General features: G+C 41.4%; 1 protein-coding gene across 1 annotated transcript in view; it reads right to left on the reverse strand.

The window, feature by feature from the left end:
- The window catches only part of csmd2 (CUB and Sushi multiple domains 2), a 232,902-nt gene that overhangs the window by 121,451 nt on the left and 92,325 nt on the right, over window positions 1-19,126 (reverse strand). Inside the window, exons 6-10 of the mRNA XM_047330254.1 lie at window positions 10,770-10,882; window positions 9,224-9,301; window positions 6,251-6,338; window positions 4,874-4,998; window positions 176-297 (exon numbers count right to left, since the gene is read on the reverse strand). Of these exons, the coding sequence (XP_047186210.1) occupies window positions 176-297; window positions 4,874-4,998; window positions 6,251-6,338; window positions 9,224-9,301; window positions 10,770-10,882 (526 nt within the window). The remainder of the gene's footprint in view (window positions 1-175; window positions 298-4,873; window positions 4,999-6,250; window positions 6,339-9,223; window positions 9,302-10,769; window positions 10,883-19,126) is intronic.

Here is a 19,126-nt window from a genome sequence, read left to right on the forward strand (position 1 = left end):
GAATGTCTCAAAGCAATTACAGACGTAAAAAATGAGTCACGTGCGTCAAAGAAGAGCCTCCCCTGGAGTTCCTCCATAACAGCATTTTGTTTTTAAAGCTTGCGGCTCAACACACCTCTTTAGGATACCGCTGGATTAAATGATTACTGTTGCTCAGATAAAAAATTTTTTTTACCTTAGTTGTGTCTGAGGCTGTGATGACCCATGTGCAGTTTGCGTTGTTGTCGTACTGGACCGGGTAGTTTGGAGACGTGATGACACCACTCGGTCCTCTCAACTGACCTCCACACATTGGTGCTACAGGAGAAGACACAGACAGAGGGAAGTGTTCGGTCATTGACAGTTTATGGGCACATCTCTTATTTAAAGTCCACAAGAATGCTGCGTTTCAAACCACATCTCGGATTTACTGTTAAACCCACAGGCCGTGATGCCGTTTGGTAGCAGAGCCATCCCTTAGCTACCTAAGTCTCCACCTGCTGAGGTTTCTTATTACTCAACCTTATTACTCAAATATATATTTTGGCTTCTGACTTATGTATATATTTCAGATTGCCCATGTGTGTTCTGTGTTGTGTTAAAAACTACCTGAAGGTGTTGAAAATGCATTACCAAGCAACATGGACAGCATCCTAAAGAGCATCCAGATACAACCTTTCACAATACATTTGTTTAACATTAAGTTGATTAATGCCAAGTTCACAGTAGATGATTTTAAGCCAGATATCTATCAAGATAAAAATATCTGGACTTGTCGGCAAGCCCAAATCCTGTCATGTGAACTGTGCTGTGACTGGCAGTGAGTGCATCGACTACTCCTTCAATGGCATTGACACACGCAGCAGCTCCGTGAACCCCGTTCCGTCATCCATCTATTTGTATGGGAGGGGCACAATAATGTAGTTTGTATCAGAATACATTTGCAGACACTCAATCTTGTCAGGATTTGTAACCTGAAAGTGACAAATAATTCCTGTTTCACACGTGTATCACATTTTTTCACGTGTCCCTTCTTGCGCGTGTTTTCGTGACAAAACAAACTTTGGAGACCAGAGACACTCGTTGAGGATTTCTCCATGTGAAGGATGGTGTAGTGTGTGATATCCTGTCACTGATAAGTCACAAGCTGTAGTGTGAACAGCACAACGACTAAGAGCCTCGCGATTACGAGACAGCAAGTAGTTTAGTATGAACGGTTCAGCAAATTTACGACTTGGAAAATCATGTAGTGTGTTCGAGTTATAAGTGTGACTGACCCAGCTGCCTACAAGTGTCAGTTTTGAAAGATGAACTGTTTGGCAAATGGTTGGTAATGATATTGCGGTTGTTTTCAGTATCAAATTATGTACCAAGGATCAATGTAATCACCTGTTGTACTCAATTTAAACTCTTGAATTGGCAGTTTAGTGTAGCACCATGAAAAAGAGATTTAATCAAAACCATTAATCTAAGTCTAAAATATACTATTTGGAACAATATTTTTGAGAAGCGGGTGGCGGGCCTGAAAGACAGCGCATACATTACACATCCACACCTGCAACCTGCACCTATTGGACCGTAGTAGCTGTCAATCACGCTGTATCCATGCCCCAATGCATGCAGCGCCTTATTTTTTATTTTATTCTAAATGGAACCATAATTTACTATATAAATATCATGTTGTTATTAAGAAGACTTGAAACTAGCAATGGAGACCATAAATTCTTCAGGAAGATGTTGACTGACATTATAAGTCAAGTGAGACGTAGAGTCGTTTTCTCATAGACTTCAATAGAAACAGACAACAAGAGGAGTCACTCTCTGCTGGACATTACAGAGAACACAGGCTGCAGGCACTTCTTCATTGGCTTCACTTTCTGGATGTGGAGTCTACTTTCAATTTTACATACAATCTGTGGTCGCAGTATACAAAATGCATCTGTTAATATGGCTGGGTATGTCTCAAAAAATGGTGTCAGTAAATTTATGATTAAAAGAAATGCATTTAACTAAGCAAAAATGAAGTATCACACTTCAAAATTCTCATTGAAAAGAGTGGGGGAGCCGTTTGCAAGGGCAATGTGACTTCTCTTATCAAGGCCCAAAGGGGTCTGCATGGCAGAGCTATTCAAAAAGCCTGAGCAAATTAAAATAGAATTTGTAATGAGGACTTTAAGGGAAGTAAGTGTGTATTTGTGTACATATGTAGGGGATAACCTGAAGTATTTGAAAGGGCCTGAACCCTCAGCTACCCTGACTTTAATGAGTTATGTCGGCAAAAGAGGACCTTCGGGTGTTCAAGCCCCACTCAGTGGCACAATGCTCCACCCCTCTCCCACCGAGTCACCCCTGTTAAAGTGAAGGAACTTTGCTGAAGTTAAGGGGAGAATAAAGTAATTAATATGAGTAGTGCTGACGGTGAGGGTGACCTTAATGAAAATAATACGGCAGAGAGGAAGCCAAAAGGAAGCTAACATATCCAGTCCTATTTCTTTTAATGACGGGGATCATTGTGCCCAACACAGCCGTGTGTGTTCGGTGACAGGCATCAGAATCAAAACGAGTGCAAAAGTATGAACGGTAACTGAATGTTATATCAAGATAATTATTTTGCAGTAATATTTCCTGTTTTTACAGTGCCAATGATAGTGCAGTTCACTTAAATGATGACTAATGCTAATTTAGGAAGCCGATCTTCAATTATTTACGGATATTGTCTCATCTCGATTTGGATGGAGTGAGGCAGAACAAAGGTGAAGCAGCAAAGGCTACATGAGGATGATGGAAGGTGGTATTTTCAAAGGGCAATTTTCCTGACATATTTGCAGATATTATGTCAATCTTCAATGTTTCTTTACACGAAACAGAAAACCAGCTGATGGTGAGACTTAGGGCATGCACTCAAAGAAACGCTGTCACTGTTTTTGTTTCATTATTTTAGTTCCAAGACAAACAGAAGACAGAAGTGAGAGAACACGGCCTTCATCACTGTGTCTGATATAAAACACCAATATATATATATATATATATATATATATATATTCATACAAAGGACTGACAGTGTGTCAAAATAGGGTGAATCACAATCAATCCCCCCACCCATAACATCCGTCTGACATCATGGCCCCCTCTTCTTAGTGCTGGTATTCAATTCTTTGCAAGACAATATACAATAGGGTTTCTTGAATTGATGCAGATGATTACGTTATGTCCCAGGGATTTTGGTGTTTGAAAGCACTAATAGGGAGACTGCTACAAAACGGGTGACAGATTGTCCTGCTGCGGATAAAGGTAAATGAAGAAATCACCATAATGGTCTATTTGAATTCAACTAAGAGTTCAAGGTTAGTGAAACATTACTGTTAATGACCAACGATCCTCAAAGATCATTTTTATATGAGCTGTTCTGTAAATGTTATTTCTGACGTTGATATTTATTAGCATGTCGATCTCAGTGCATGCAGTCGTTCGGCCTAATTAATTCAACCTTTCGGAGTGTTCACTCAGCACTGTGCGATTACAGTGCCCTTTTGGAGTAATGAGTAATGCTGGATCAATGAAACAAACAATCAACCACCAGCACAGTGCAGTGACGGATTCTTTTTTTCCTTTTTTTTCGCTACTTTTCCGCTACTGAAAAAAAATTTCTGAACACAACTCAACATGTGTTTCTGGAAACCTGGCAGACCAGAGATCAATGTTAACTCTCTTTTTAAAAAAAAAACTGTGTTCCAGTCTGCCATTTGGTGCGGAGGCAGTTGCAGACAGGGGGTTTGCTGAAAACAGCTGCCTTCTGCTGCCGACAAGCGCTGTGAAGCTGAGGGGAGCTGCGTCATTACTGCGACCAACCCCTCTCACATCAACACAGTTTTTACCACATTATCATTTGAGGCATTGGTATTAAAAGATACATGGATTATAGCTGCTTTAAGCAGGAATGGCTATAGAGGGGTTATTTAATTTGGCATGTGTCATCTACTTGAATCTTTCCCTTACAATACCTCGCTCGCTGAGGCGAAACAATAATTTTATCTAAATACACTATTGATCTATTTTATTTTGGGGCAAAGACACTTTGACTATTGCTCTACCTGCATTGAGAGCTCTAAGACTGGCACTGACATCCAGAGCTCTGTTGAATTGAAACTAAATAGAATGCCCACCACAATTATTTAAATATTTAATATTTATTTTGTAAATATATATCAATGCATTTTGTAGTTCCTACTATCTGAAATATCAAAGGGCTAGTATTTTTAAATGTGCCTTGTTATTAAAATTCCTATTATTGAATTTAAGATTTATGATAATATATGATTACAAATAAATTGACTCGCAAAACTGTGTGCAAAAACAAGACAGGGTGTTATTTTTCACAATATTAGCAAGAGGCAAACTGCATGTCTCATAACAGTAGGTAAAAACCCTGGCAGATGCCGCACCAATTACACCAATTATACTTTCAAAAAAGTGAAAAATCAAATCTTGTGTGTTTAATTCAGTTCACTGAGGCTGAAAATCACTTCTGAAGAATGGGTGAACATCAGGGATGCTGTACAGGGAGCCCGGCCACTTTTCCTGCCTGTCACACTCAGGTCAGACTGTGACAGGCAGGTGGTCAGATGTGGAGAAAGACCTGAGTGATGGGCAGCGCTATGCCTGCGTGGCTGAACAGCAGTAGACTAAAGAACGCTGGCCAAAGGTCAAAGTCAGGCCAGTCACATTCAAATAACATAGAAGAGAAGAACGTGGACTGGAAATCGTGCACAACGTGACAGCAGACTCACAAGCGAACACATCGCCATCTGAGTGCGGACATATAAATCGAGGTCATATTGAGACTACCTCCATTACACGCAAGCAAAGGTGGACGGCCCCGCACGTCGGTCCTTACCTCTGCATATGGGCCGGTCGTCACTCCAGCCTACATAGCTGTCCGTCACTCTGAGACAACTGATGCTCTTTGAGCCCTGGAGTTCATAACCCTCGTCGCAGGAGAAATGCACTGTGGCTCCTCGTCTGCAGAGAACAAAACAACATCAGACCTGTCCTGTGATAAAGCAATGTTTAGCATTGATAGAACGAATGATGTATAGGTAACAAGAATAGTAAACAAATACTGGGAAAAAGCATATTTGTTGACTTCCTGACTGCACCGTGGGAGACAGATGTTACCCATTTGTCTGTGTTACAGTTGACCACCGACAGAGACAATGGCTCCGACAGGATGAAACTCCATAATCCCACCGGTAGTATCGCCAGCCCACAGGGGCAGCCTATTAGTGTGCAGTGGCTCAAATGGTAGCATATTGTTTTTAGTGTTCACATTTCTCTACACATTGGTTTGGTTGCAGTAGCTTTATGGGGCATGACATTGGATAATGTGTTGTTGCACATTTCAAAATGCAGTGCTTGATTTTGTTATGGTACCCAATGGAGTCCCCACATTCTGTAATGTCCTTCCAGCTCACCACTGATTAAAACTCACATCATTAACGATGAACTGGGAGATCATTTGGAAATCATTTTGGGATTGGATGAAAACAAAACAGTTAATTTAAACCCTCATGTTATGAAATTCACATATTAATGAAATTTGGATCTAAAACTAAATTTTAAAAAATGAAGAACCTGTAATTGACTACGTCCAAGTAACAATGGAAGTAGAAAAGGCTTATTAATGATGTTATTAATTTTTAACACAAGACAGCTGAACTGACAAAAAACAACAACAATAACTCTACTACAAAAGAAGATCTAACAGTGAATTGTCACATGGCACTTACAAACGCTAAACTAAACGATTACAGGGGCAGTAGGCGATTATGGATATAGATTGTTGCTGATCTTTGGACTGCACTGGTCAGGGCTCGATTCCACAGCCTCGGGTGTAGGGGACGGACACGCTTACCACAAGGCCAAAATCCTTGAGTCGTAGCAGTTGTCGCTATCACATCTCCTAAGGTGTAAGGAGTGATGTTCACAAAGTGTTGTGTGGTGCAGTCTGCACCATTTAAAAAAACATGAGGAAATGTTTGCTTTATTTTACAAAAAGTGTACTGGATTAAATTGCTTACTGCAACTTTAAGTTATGAAACTGGAAGCGTTTTACTCATTTGCAGAACTGTCACAAAGCTCACAACAAACGTGAGAAATTAGGCTGATGGGAAAAAAATGATGATAGGCTGCTGTTTATTATTCACAACATGTCAATCAACCTGTTGTTGTTGAATTATCTTTTATCTGTTACACTTGACACTTTTTGGTTTACCTGAAGTCTGAGCCTTTTCTTTTTCCTCGATCTGGGATCCCCGGGTCAGGACACATGTTGTGTCCTTGGGCTACACCCATCTGAGACACTAAAGGGGAAAAAGACGAAGAGAAAATTATTATTGACGGATTGTGTTTCCAATGTGTTGCATTAAAGAAAACACACATCCATCAATAATGGAACATGAACATCGTTAAAAATGTGTGTAAGTCCTAGCAAGAGGAAATCTAAGAGCAGGGTTACAAGTTCATGGTGAAAGATCCATTACAGTGTGATCAAATCTATATTTATATAGTTTAACAGCAGGAAAAAGGTCACTGCACAGGGCACATGGTAAAACTGTTTTACTTGCCATCTCCCATTTCATTTATAAGCCAGGTTTGCTTGAAACCTTGGTCGCTTGTCACTACGGAATCAGATTAAACAGGTAATGAGGGAGAATGCGTTTTATGTTATGCACACTAATCCTCTCTGTGTGTAACAAGTAGAGTACAGCATATGCATGTTGTGTACCGGCCTATGTGGGTGCATATTACTATGTTGATCATTTCTCGCTACGAAAAATAGTGAAATATTGCACCACTGTCTTCAGACCAGACCGAGCGCTTTCCACTGCCTCAAAATAGCATTGCACCAACTATGCCCTGCTTTGCGATGCTTGTATGTAAAACATGGCCCTCTGCATTATCAGCTCGTCTGTTGTTAAGTTTCATCCGTCTGGACATCGATAGTCACTTTGTCGTCGCAAAACAAATTTAAGGTTAAAAGGCTGATGAGTGAAATAAGTGCAAAGGGCTGCCTTGGCCTTTTCTGTCACACAAGTGCTTGATATTTGCACTGCACTTGCATATATTAAGTCATTTAGCAAACACCTTGACCTGCTTAACATTTCTCACTGAAAACATTTTCATCCCAGAGCACATTCCTGGTGGTGCTGCGTTAAATCATGTCACCGGGTGCAAAATGGAGGATGGCAAAGTGCCAGAAGGGGTCAAACACACTTGGGCAAGCGGGATAGCCCATCTGACTGACTGGAAGGGGTCAAAGGGTCTGTGGGGCCAAATCAATGTGACACCTGCTCAATGGCCACGGTCCAAGTTTGATGCAAGACGGGGAAAAATTAAAAACGAGGCTCGCCGCTGTCGGCACAGGAAATGGGAGACAGGAAGGATGACACAGGTATAGGGTTAACATTGATTAAGAAAAGAAGAGGAGGACAATGTTGACTTCTTCAGGAACACGTGACTGTCAATGTCAGGCTTATTCACATCTCTATAGACAATATCATAAGATTATGGTTTTTAAAGGATTCAGTCCAAAGTCAATATTTGGTTATAGCAGCTAACAGAGAAATGATGAGGATGCAGTAAATAATTTCAGCTGCTGGGAGCAGCAAGAAATGATTTGAAGGAATTGTCATTGTAGAATGAATTTTTATTTATTGACTACTTGGTAAACATTGCTTTTGATGTGAAGAATACAAATAAGCCATCTTTTTTTAAATTTTACAGGCAAGAAGTTTGATATATTTACATTTGTTGAGGTAAAAATAGTTACTTAGGATTTCAAAAATTCGCAATCCATTTAACAGTTTATTGGGATGAAAAAAATCTGAGTAACGAACCTCATAATTTTAGCTGGAAAACTGTGCCTGTCTTTTTATTAGGGGTCACAGGCCGTCTAATAATGGGGGACTGGGGGGAAGAAGAAAAAGTTACTTTTTGAAGGATTAAAAGCAGAAGATAGAGTGGGAGGTAGAAGTGGATGAAATGAATTGGAAATGGCCTTGAGGCAGGATTACCATTAATGCACCTCTTTTTTGTTCAACAGGTTGTTCTTAAACCCTCTAACAGATCCCTCTCTCTCGTCAGGTGACTCATGGCTGTCAAGCTGTTAATGTTCCAGACGTTCACATAACGCCGGATGGGAGAACTGAACAGTGAACCCAGGCAGACGGAGAGAGAGAGAATAATGGCAAGGAAGACTGCCGCGGTGAAAAGAGCAACCAATGCAATTACTGCTGTCCGTTTGCCATTAGAACAGCGTCTCCAGCACAGACAGTGCGTCCTTTGTGTTTGTACCGGTTGCAGTCTGCATTTACCCTTTAAGTGTGCCGGAGTGCAACACAAAAAAAAACCCTTTTAAATGACTTGGGAAAGGTGAAAAGATGAAACGAACTCTGGCATCTCACCGGCAGACGCAAACATTATGGAGTCAACAAGCATATTCATTGTGTCAGGGCTGTTGTTTTCTTTTTGTCTTGTACACAGACTTGAGTTATTTGTAGAAGTATTTTCTTTGCACGGTAAAGTCATATGTTAATTTCCTACTGGAGCTAAACTCGCCGCCTGTCCCGGAGCAGAATGTTGCAGACTCACACTGCGACAGTCACTGGTATCATCCTGCAGCGCTATGAGAAAAGACAAAAGCGGACATCTGATGCCACTGCCAGGGCTTTCACCCCAGCTGCATGAGGAGAGAAAGTCGCCATTATCATCTATTACTGTTCTGATTTAAACAACTTCCCCCTCCGCAGAAACTTTGGCTCCAGATGAAGGTGCTACATTAGAGGTGCTTTAGGTCACGCTTGAATATTGAAGTTTTCTTTAAAACTGAAATGGACAACTTTTTGGCTTGTCAGACTTGTCATTATGATGTTAAAAGTGATTGCACAGTGAAATGGCGGTAGACAAACGACACTGGTTGCGCTTATGTCATTCTCTAAGCAAGCGGTGTTGAAAACTTCCTCAGCAGTCGGCTGTGAGGACAAGTACCTGCGTCCTTGCTGGCGTCTTGCTACTGCCTCGTCTTTGTGACAGTGATCAAACAATAATACCACCTGGAACCACCAGGGGATTTAGTCGTTTTCTCCCTTGATAACTCAGTGGCCACTGTGTTGAAAAAGTGTAACGTTCAACATCAGGCCCAGTTTAATTGCAAAAGACGGACGGCAGTGGAGGCTTTACAACTTACACACTGATATCTTGTGGTGGTTGTCTTTGCTCGGCAACATCTTTACACCCCGAGACTTGAGCTCAGTCATCTTCTTCACTGTGGAGACAAAAATTAAAAAAGTAAGTAATCATTGCAAAGTAGGAGACTCATCTAAATGCATACTTACTCAACAATTTCTGAAACACCATCAGCTTTTCGTTTTTGTGCACACTCACCCCGTTTAATTACTTTGACGGTTCCTGACAATGGAACTTTCTTGCAAAAATGTGTTTTGATCCTTTGCTCAATTTCAGCAGCATTTGAATTCAAAGCTAATCTGAGTCCAAAAGAAGCGTCTGCTTATTATGGGTGTAAAAGAAAGATCACAATAAAGGATCTTTTTTTTCCGATTTGTTCCTGTGATTGCAAACGGAAGAAAAGGGCATAATCATGTTTCCAGGGAGGAAGCCAAGCTAATGGGTGCATGGTTTGATTGGGGCGTTTTCTGCGCCATGCATGAACGACGCAAAGATACAAAGCCAATAGAGATATTCTATCAACAGTCACTGAAGCGTGCTGCTGCTGCGGAAGCATGGGAACTGTCATGATGAGAAAGGCTGGTGGGGGGATGGTAGCGATGGAGTCGGTGTTTAATCTAATTAAAGTATTAGTCTCCCATTTCTCTCTGATCTTCTAAACATATTTATCTAACACTGAACCTGTAATCCTGTGGGCTCACCACGTTTTTTTTCTTTCCCATGTTCCTCATGCCTCTCTCCCTCTCTCTCTTTTATATTTTCCTCTCGCCATCTCCTCGGAGATTTCCGGCAGCTGGCTGGAGGTGAGATCCTTAGCGATCACCTTTTTTTGCGGATGAACTAATCCTTTTTCCCAGCTCATCCCTTCTAAAAGTTGACCCCTGAACCCATTCAACAGTAATGGGATGGGAAATGGATGCGCAGGAGAGAGGGGCTTTTGTGTGTTCATGTGTGCGTATATACACCAATCAGCCACAGCATTAAAACCAGTTATGTACCTGATCTTTGTATGTGTGTATGTGCAATTATGTAGCACAATTATGAAGCACAAAATCTTGTTGAAGTAAGATGATTTCTTGCTGCCACTACTGTTTCAAAACCAGCCAAATCTTAAACAAGATAGAGAATTATCATCTACAGTAATGTAAGCGCATTTGCACTAGAAACAAGACGAAAGATAACAAGTATACTGAGCAAAGTGGCCTCTCAACTGGATTCCGCGTCTTGACAGAGGTCCAAAATAAAAGACGAAGGGGTCTCACTAAGGTCACCAACAATTCATTACCGTAGGAGCAAGAATGTGGTCAGCAAACGTCAATGCATTTGCCACAGGGATCATGAGAAATATTTTGTACAAAGTTCAGAATTTGACCTGGGGGCAGCATGAGAGGGAAAGCTCACGTCCAAAATGTCAAGAGCCTCTCCTCAGGCGATGTGTTTCATTTCCACTGCTGTTGGTAACTACAGGTTTTGTTATTTCTTGCACACGAGTGGAAATGATTTGCTCCAAACTATTAACCCTCACTCTTTTTTTTTTTTAATCTTACCTTGGTACTGGGCGCTGAAACCTCTCAGCTTGTGGTTGCCATCAGAAGTGAAGTGCAGTCGGAGCCAGTTCTTGCTGCTAATGATGGGTGAGGGAAGGTTGGGGCCAGTGAACCTGCGGAAACCGAGAAAGAGAAGAAAAGTGCCTCAGATCATTAGCATAAGCGCAAAGGTGCGTTTTAAAATGCAAATGCAAAGATAGCAGATTGCGAACTGCAGTAAAAGTTAGCATATCCTGTCATCTATAATTGAAGCACTGATTCACTTTCCACGGACTCAGCTGAGGAAATCTGTCATATTCGATATTTGTCTAGTTTAAGGTTGTCAAGGCAGCGATTCCTGTGTGCCAAACGAAATTAAACACTAAATGTTAGAGTGTTAACTATATAATATGGATATATACAATAACATATAATATGTTATTGTATTGATACACACTTCATTTTTTCTCCCTTGTCACTTCATTGGTTAATAATTATCTGAGAATAAATAAAGTAGAAGTAAATTAAAACTAATTCCTCTATCATTTGCTTATTCGCTCTATCACCTGCCACTGCGGGAAAGCAGCTCTGCTCGTGCTTCTGTTGTGCGCCACATTATGCAATCCATCAGATTTCCCATAAAGTCAAGCCCAATGGCAGACGATATATCGCGGAGGCTGGCAGAACCTGCCAGTCTTCCTGGTGATTGTCTTGTTTGTTTATGATAATTAAACTAATGTTTCAAAATTAATGTGGCCATCACTTAGAGGTGTTAAAATGCGGCACCTTTAAGGTCTATTAAAGAGAGGTTTTAACACTCAAGGGGAACTGTAATGTTAACGACTCTTAACTAAACAGTAACATAATAAAAAAGAGAAGAAAAAAAATGTGACCGGGACAGAACAGCTTTGGCATTTGCAGAGAAAGGACACTTCATTTAAAAAGTAATAGCGAATCATACTTCAAACACTTACAGTGACTCTTGAGCTGTATGCTAATGAGGGCAGGTGATGACCAGGTATTTTGTCACGTTTTATCTTGAGACACACAAACACACGCACACACGTTCCTAGAGACGGTCAGTAGGTGCACCTACACACTCTTGCACACATCTGTACGAGTATGAGCAGTAATTCCAGTTGCCCCAACAGTAAATCATATTTCCCAACTGTGTCCACCTCATCTCCCAAAACCTACACATGTGCTTCAATTTATGAAGTAGATACATGCTAGAGGTTCACCCCCACCTAGCCATCATTAATACTGCAGGGGGAAACAAAAAACATGCACGGAAAAAAACAGCAAAAACAATGAGTAGGAAATGTATTAATCAAATAATTAAAGACAACAGATACAAGTAGGCAGAATTAGCTTTTATTTTGATGCAAATAGATTACCTTATTAATACAGTAAGCCACACTGAAGAGAATTATTTAAGGTGGCCACGCAGGATGCAAGGAGAGCCACAGAGAGTGGAAAGGAGTTTTTGGCGGCAGGTTAGACAAACGGTGAGGGAGAAAAGAGAGAATGAGGAAATGGTCAAGAAATGTGGCCTATCAAAATGTCAGTGACTCGGCCACACTTCAAGCAGACTACAGGAAAAGGGAGCCGAGTGTATGAAGAAGAAGCATGTCGCTGATGAAATCCAAGCATTTCTTTTTGGCTGCCGGGGCCGTTTTCAGCAAGTACGCATGGCTTCCATCCCCTTGTTTGCAAGTCAGTTATACTAATGACTTCAACCGTCGGTTTAAAGATTTCTGACGAAGCAAGCTTCAGTAATCAAACAGTTAGGCCATGTTTAAATATCAAAAGGTCAATGTCAGGGTCGGGAGCACGGATGGGGTTGACCCCGTTTCGTAACGAGCTCCTTTGAATGCGTCAGACTCTTCAATAAAAAAGCACGGTGTGTTTGGAAAGGGTAACGACGTGTGTGTCAAGCGGACTGTTGATCAGATTGAGGGTGCCACACAAATGTATCAATGTACACTCAATGTAACCCTGCTCAAGCACCATTATCCAATTCAGGAGCTCCTTAGCCATACTTCGGAGACAACTTCCAAATCCCTCTAGCAAGATTTTTACACTCTACTACTCCACGGTTACAATCCATACATCTGTAGACGGATTGTGTCGCAGGGTCGCCACGCGGCTATCCCATTTCTCCCAGGATTCATTGTACACAGGTGACGGACATTTTCGTACTGTGGGTAACTGCAGCTCTGTTGCATAAGGGCGGCACGCGGCTGGTGACGGCAAAGAGGAAATATGCTGTAGACCAGACCATTTCATTTTGGTTCGGGCGGAATTGTGTCTTCATTAGTATTGCATGTCTCTCTTTTTTTCTAAATACTTTAATACATATTTACAGTATTTATCTGATCACATGATTATGTTATGCTTTCACTCTGGCCCAGAGGCTACATGGCATATTAAAAATGAAGCAGAAATGTGAGGTCATGTTCTATGACACTGGCCTTCATTTACAACGGCAACTACAAGACTGATAAAGTGAGTCGCCATGCCTCTGGGGATGTTTTATCAGTTTACAGAAGGAGGGGGCTCACGCAGGGTCCAGTACAGGTCCGTTTGGATGCTAGCAGGATGTGCAGTAGGGTGCCACAACAACCTCTGGCTCTGAGTACATAGCTGGGACCTGTGACAAGTCAATATCCTTGGTAAGAAATCTGCTGCCAATGAATTACAGTTTACAACCCCCCCACTCAACCGACATGCACACACAAATATCAGAGCCAGGTTTTAATGTAAGCTGCTCTGCTCACTGGTGTTGCATCACTCCCCCCTTTTTACCATCGGGACAAATGACAACGTCCCTTTGAATTAAAGAGCAATTTCAGCCGGAATCAACTTTCATTGGCACGCAACAATAACGATAAAGACTGACTTCAGATTCTGATGAACCGCCGCAGTGGCAGCGGATCAGGAACTGATGGATGTGCCAGTAAGGATTAGACGATTAATTAATATGGGATGAGGGATGAAAAGACAACCATAAATAACATTTTGACCCAATGTCACCTCTGCCTTTTCCCATTACAAATTTTTTTTGCTCGAGACATTGAAGTTTTACGGTGAAAGTGACCAACAGAAAAACTCTTGAGCAGGCTGATGGAGGTCTCCTGAAGGGTGATGTTGCCACTTCTATAGTTCCTTTTCACCTCAGCATCTCTCTCTCTCTTTCTTGCTGACCATATTAGATTTTATGAGGAATTGTCTTGAGAGTGCAGTGCTAAATCAGTTTCCATTTCCAGGCCCCAAAGCTCCTCAGACTGAGACTTTTGATGATTGTCCAAGAAATGAATTTTGGGCAAGGCAAGGTGATGGAGGCAGGCGGCAGTGCTCATGACTGAGGGGGCAAAGCTATAAACCACATGGACACACAGAGCTTTCCGGACCCCCCATCTCCATTCACGATGTGTTATATCAAGTCTGAAATGGTTTCACAGCCTTCATGAGCAACATCTGATTAGCGGGTATTTCAAAATCAGATTTGCAAATCCCTGTTACTTAGACTTGTCTTTTCACTGTTATATTATGATTGTGGGTTTTAGGAAGGCGCAGGACTAGTCAAAATCCATTTTTACGCAACTCTTGCACGGAGACACTTTCCATACTAATGTGATGTGACTCATTAAATTGTTAATGCCTTTCAGGATTTTGAACAAAGGTCATCGTCATTGGGCCACTCAGCAACCTTTCCTCAGTGAAAGCGCCCTTTTCATCTGTTTTCTGTTCAAGGGGCCAGGTGTCAAATGATCCAATGCATAATCAGAAACGGGTGGAGTTTGGGTGTCAAAGGTGGCACACTCCGCAATGGGATGAAGCACATTAAATCAGAAATTCGTTGTGGTATAGCATCTAATGGCCATACATGTACTCACGAGAGAGTGTTGGGGAATGGGCCAATTCTGCATGAAGAGCGTCTCTGTTGGTTGGAGCCACTCAGGCGGATCAATCAGAGATCTGCTCATAATGCAGGTCCTGGTGCTAACAGAAGACTGTGGGTCGCAGCAACTTTAAAGCTAAAAGTTTGAGCATTTTAATGAGGCTATGTGAATTATAGCACATGCCAGTCTATACCGACGTATAAGTAGACACACATACAATACCGCTAGCGTAGACATCACTCAATTCTTTCTCCCACCTACCCCCCTGTCATTTTTCACAAACACGCACACACACATGGTTCATCTTTCTGAGGTAAAACTAATCAGCGTGGAACACCCCATACATCCAGAATGTCAGCATTCCTGCGCTGACAGTGAAGCTGTTACCGTGACCTTCAGATGTAACCGAGATTAAACATATAAACTGGGGGTTTGAATGAACCACTGGAACCCCCTGCTCCAAACAACAGAGACACAGAACCCATTCATTTCTTCAAACAACAACCACCCAAGTCAGTAAAAACCATCAACCTTCCACTCTAAGTTAAGGCCAAAGTATTAAGAGAGGCCTATGGGGCAGTAATGCCTCCCGGGTCTGTGCTGCACTGGGCCGTAGCTCTGAGTGCGAAGACGTGGCACTGCAGGGGAAGCTCAAACCACCACTGTCATAGTTGCAGACCCATCAGGGCCAACATGCCTCCTCTTCCTTTAAACTCGCTGGTCCAACAGAGCTAAAATGTCTGTTCTTCTCCCTTTGTCAGCCCTCATGTTTTATTCATGCACAGACCTCTGGCCCCATCAGAAAGCCTTGTTAAATCTTCTGAGGGATTCCTTTCTTCCTCTTCCCACAACTCATTTTCTGCCCTCACAGAACATGTAATATGGACACTGATTGAAAGAAATGTCCTTTTGGGAAGAAACAACGCACCAGTCCTCATCTCGCCTCCATTTCCCTTATGCTTTTCTTTATTTTTAACATTTCTTCCAGCCTCCCGAGATGCTTCCTGTAAGTCCTCTTTTGTGTTTAAGTCATTTCAAAAACAATGAATGTACAGTTGATGTCATACACCACCTCAAGCTTAGGGAGAACTCTATGTATACATCTAGGAAATGACCAGATATCTTGTCATTCATAACCAGCTTTCAAAGACAAACCTCTTTCTCAATCCAGACTCCAACTCTTTTTCAAAGACAAGGGTACATGCTGCTTTGATTGATGATGTACTCCAATTTTAATACGTATGCAAATGAACGCTAACCTTATTGGCTACTCTGACATGCTGTCTCATTTTCACCAAAGAGAAATGTAGAGCAGCTCCACACAGTGCAAACCTCAAGCTGAATAAATGTGAACGGATCTTACAAGGGCGTACGGTTCGCATCACACAATGTGTCATGTCTGTCAGGAACATCAGCATAGTTTAGGCCATGGCAATTATCTGTCACTCCAACAGTGAGAGCAGTGTACAGAGGGAGACGGTCTGGTGAGGAGCAGGTTCAATTCGAGGCAGCAACCGTTCTGGATGGTGCTGATAAATAAAAAACTATGAATTACTAAATTTGACCTTGATTGCAGTAGTTACAATTTACTGTATGAATATGTAACTCAGAGTATATGAAAAAGGGTTAGCCAGTGAGTAGTTGTGTGGTGTTGATATTTGAACATTATTCAGTGATGTTTACTGATACTCCAAAAGTTGCCCTAGTTGGCTAAAACACAAACTAACACTTACACACCCATAGCTTAAGACAAGGTCATGTATGCGCCCTGGCTTCTGTTTTTCTTTGATTGGGTTCATTCACAATCTGTGACATTGTATATTCCTTCCATTTCCTAGAATGCATGAAGGAGAAAAAAATAAAATCCTCATTCTGATCAAACGAGTGATCCAGCAGAGAAGAGCGTGACCCCATTACTTCCATGTGGAGATAATCTGTCTTAAAAGTGGCTGTATTAAAGAGGGATGTTTTGGTAAGAGCCAAAAAGGCATGAAGGTGGGAACACAAAATGGGGCAGAAACATAAACTCCAGCGGCTCAAATCATGGAAAAATTCAATGCCACTTGTTCGGCAATTGATGCCAGCATCAATGTGATTCATTGCATTGGCTCGAAAAGTCAAGACAGGCAAGCAAAGTCACACAGAGCAAAGCAGTGGGACTGAACTGCTGCCGAATTGACTGCGGAACAATGCTGATGAGGAAACCAAGCTGACGGAGATTATTGCTTTCAACAAAATGACGAACGCAGCCACAAATCACGTGAAGCCAAAGGCAAATGCAAATGTTGTCAAACTAGTGGCTCTTCTCTCCATTTCTCCACCTTTCTGTTTCATTTGTTACCAAACAGCTGACATTACGCTTCACCTTCACTGCCAGAGAAGGTTGCTGAAGACACAAACTCTCTCACACACACACACACACACACACACACACACACACACATTTATTCAGTACACACTATCAATCACATCACACTACTTAAAACAATATCTGTGCACTTCTCAATGGGTGTAATTGTCTGCAGAAGCTATTGGATCTGTGGTTAACGAGAGGAAAACAAATGAGTTTCCAAGGTCACTCTTGGTGGCAGGGATAATTGAGCCCAGCCTGCGGATTTATCAAACACAACAATAAACAACGGCCAATAATATCATCGGGCCGATTACAAGAACATCATCTTTCTCTTCTGTGGGAGTGGGAGGGAAAAAAGGGGGGTAAGAAAGACAGTCAGTCGAGACAGAGTCATCACAGTCACAGGCAAACAGGCAAACGGAAAAAAAGTTAGAAAAAAAAACTGTTACGTGGATTAAAAAAAAAAAGATTATTACTCTAAACCAAACATCCTAAAGACTGAAATGTCTGCATTTAGGTTGTACAAATCTAAAATCATACGTCCTTCTACCATCAATGCTCACTGAATGATTCTGATGGTGGCTCTTCCAATGTTCCCACTTTTGTCCCCTCTACCTCACACTCCATAATCAATATGTCATTTGCCTCTGAACAAAATACACACCGTCATCAACAAAAGGTTTTAATGCAATGTGTGTGTGTGGGTGTGTGTGTGTGTGTGTGTGTGTGTGTTACAGAGTCTGAGTCAGGGAGGAAGGAGGGGATTCTACCTTTTAGTTGCAATTTTCTTTTTCAATACAACACTAAATATGAATAAACATAGTAAAACCAGCGACTGCTTTTCATGTTGTGGCTGATGAATGCAGGCTACAGTGGCACATATCGAAAGACACCCGCAGTAAAAGCAATGGGAAAACACTACCTCCAAAGAAACCACAATCATCATTGCCAATAACACTAAAGCACTTTGAATTGTCTTGCTGTAGGAATGTGCTATACAATAAATCTGCCTTGCGCTGCCTTTCCTTACAACTGTATAAGGCCCATACCATGCCATAAAACTGTACTGTCATCCAAAGGGCCTGATGGATGAAAGAGCCATACTGTTGCAGGAGGTGTCACTTTGTGTTGCCTATGACATTTCTCTTTTACGATACAACCAATAGAGGTTATCAGACAGGGCTGTCACCTTTTCCTTAAAAAGTTTGAATGACAATTCCAACAATCTTGAATGAAAAGTGGCAGCCCTTTTAAGTGCAAAAAGTTTGAGTGATGTGAGGGAGAGAGTGTTCCATACTTATGTTTTCATCTTATATTTAAGGAATAGATAAGCTTGTTTGCATTCTTCCTCTTTGAGTTAGATGAGATTGCCAATACCATTTTGATATTGGTAGAATAAATATGAAGCTTCAGCCTGCAGCCTTTTATCTTAGCTTTAAGTCAAGTCAAGTATTGTCCCCAAAGGGGCAAATGGTTGTGAAGCAGTAATCCAAACAAGACACACATCACAAAGGGGCAAATGGTTGTGAAGCAGTAATCCACACAAGACACACAACACAAAGGGGCAAATGGTTGTGAAGCAGTAATCCACACAAGACACACATCACAAAGGGGCAAATGGTTGTGAAGCAGTAATCCAAAATACACAAGACACACAACACAATAAATACATTGTAGTAAGTAGTCTGTGTAAGGTACTGCTAAAAGTACAATGAAATAAAGAAAATGGAATAAAGAAAAAAGTATTAATAATAAAACTATGAAGTCACATTTACCATGAACGAACAGTAGGTTTCTTATTGGAGTTTAGCAGTGAGATGGCTGAGGGTATAAAGCCTTAGCTTAGTTTAGCATGACGACTGGGAACAGAGAGATATAACTTGCCTGACTGTCCAGGGGTTAAAAAAATCTTCTTGCCAGCACCCCAAAAGCTCATCTGTTACCACATTACATCTCTTTTGTTTAATCCTTACAAAGCAAAGTGTGACAATGACAAATCGTAAACCCAGAGGCAAGTGGAATTATCTTTTTGTTTTAATAATAGAAAGGAAGATTCAATATCAGATTGCCTGTCAGTTCAGGATGGACATTTATGCTGGACAATTACTCAGTCTCCTTCC

This window comes from Scophthalmus maximus, chromosome 22 (genome assembly GCF_022379125.1).
Source record: "Scophthalmus maximus strain ysfricsl-2021 chromosome 22, ASM2237912v1, whole genome shotgun sequence".
In the NCBI taxonomy this organism is placed as follows: domain Eukaryota; kingdom Metazoa; phylum Chordata; class Actinopteri; order Pleuronectiformes; family Scophthalmidae; genus Scophthalmus; species Scophthalmus maximus.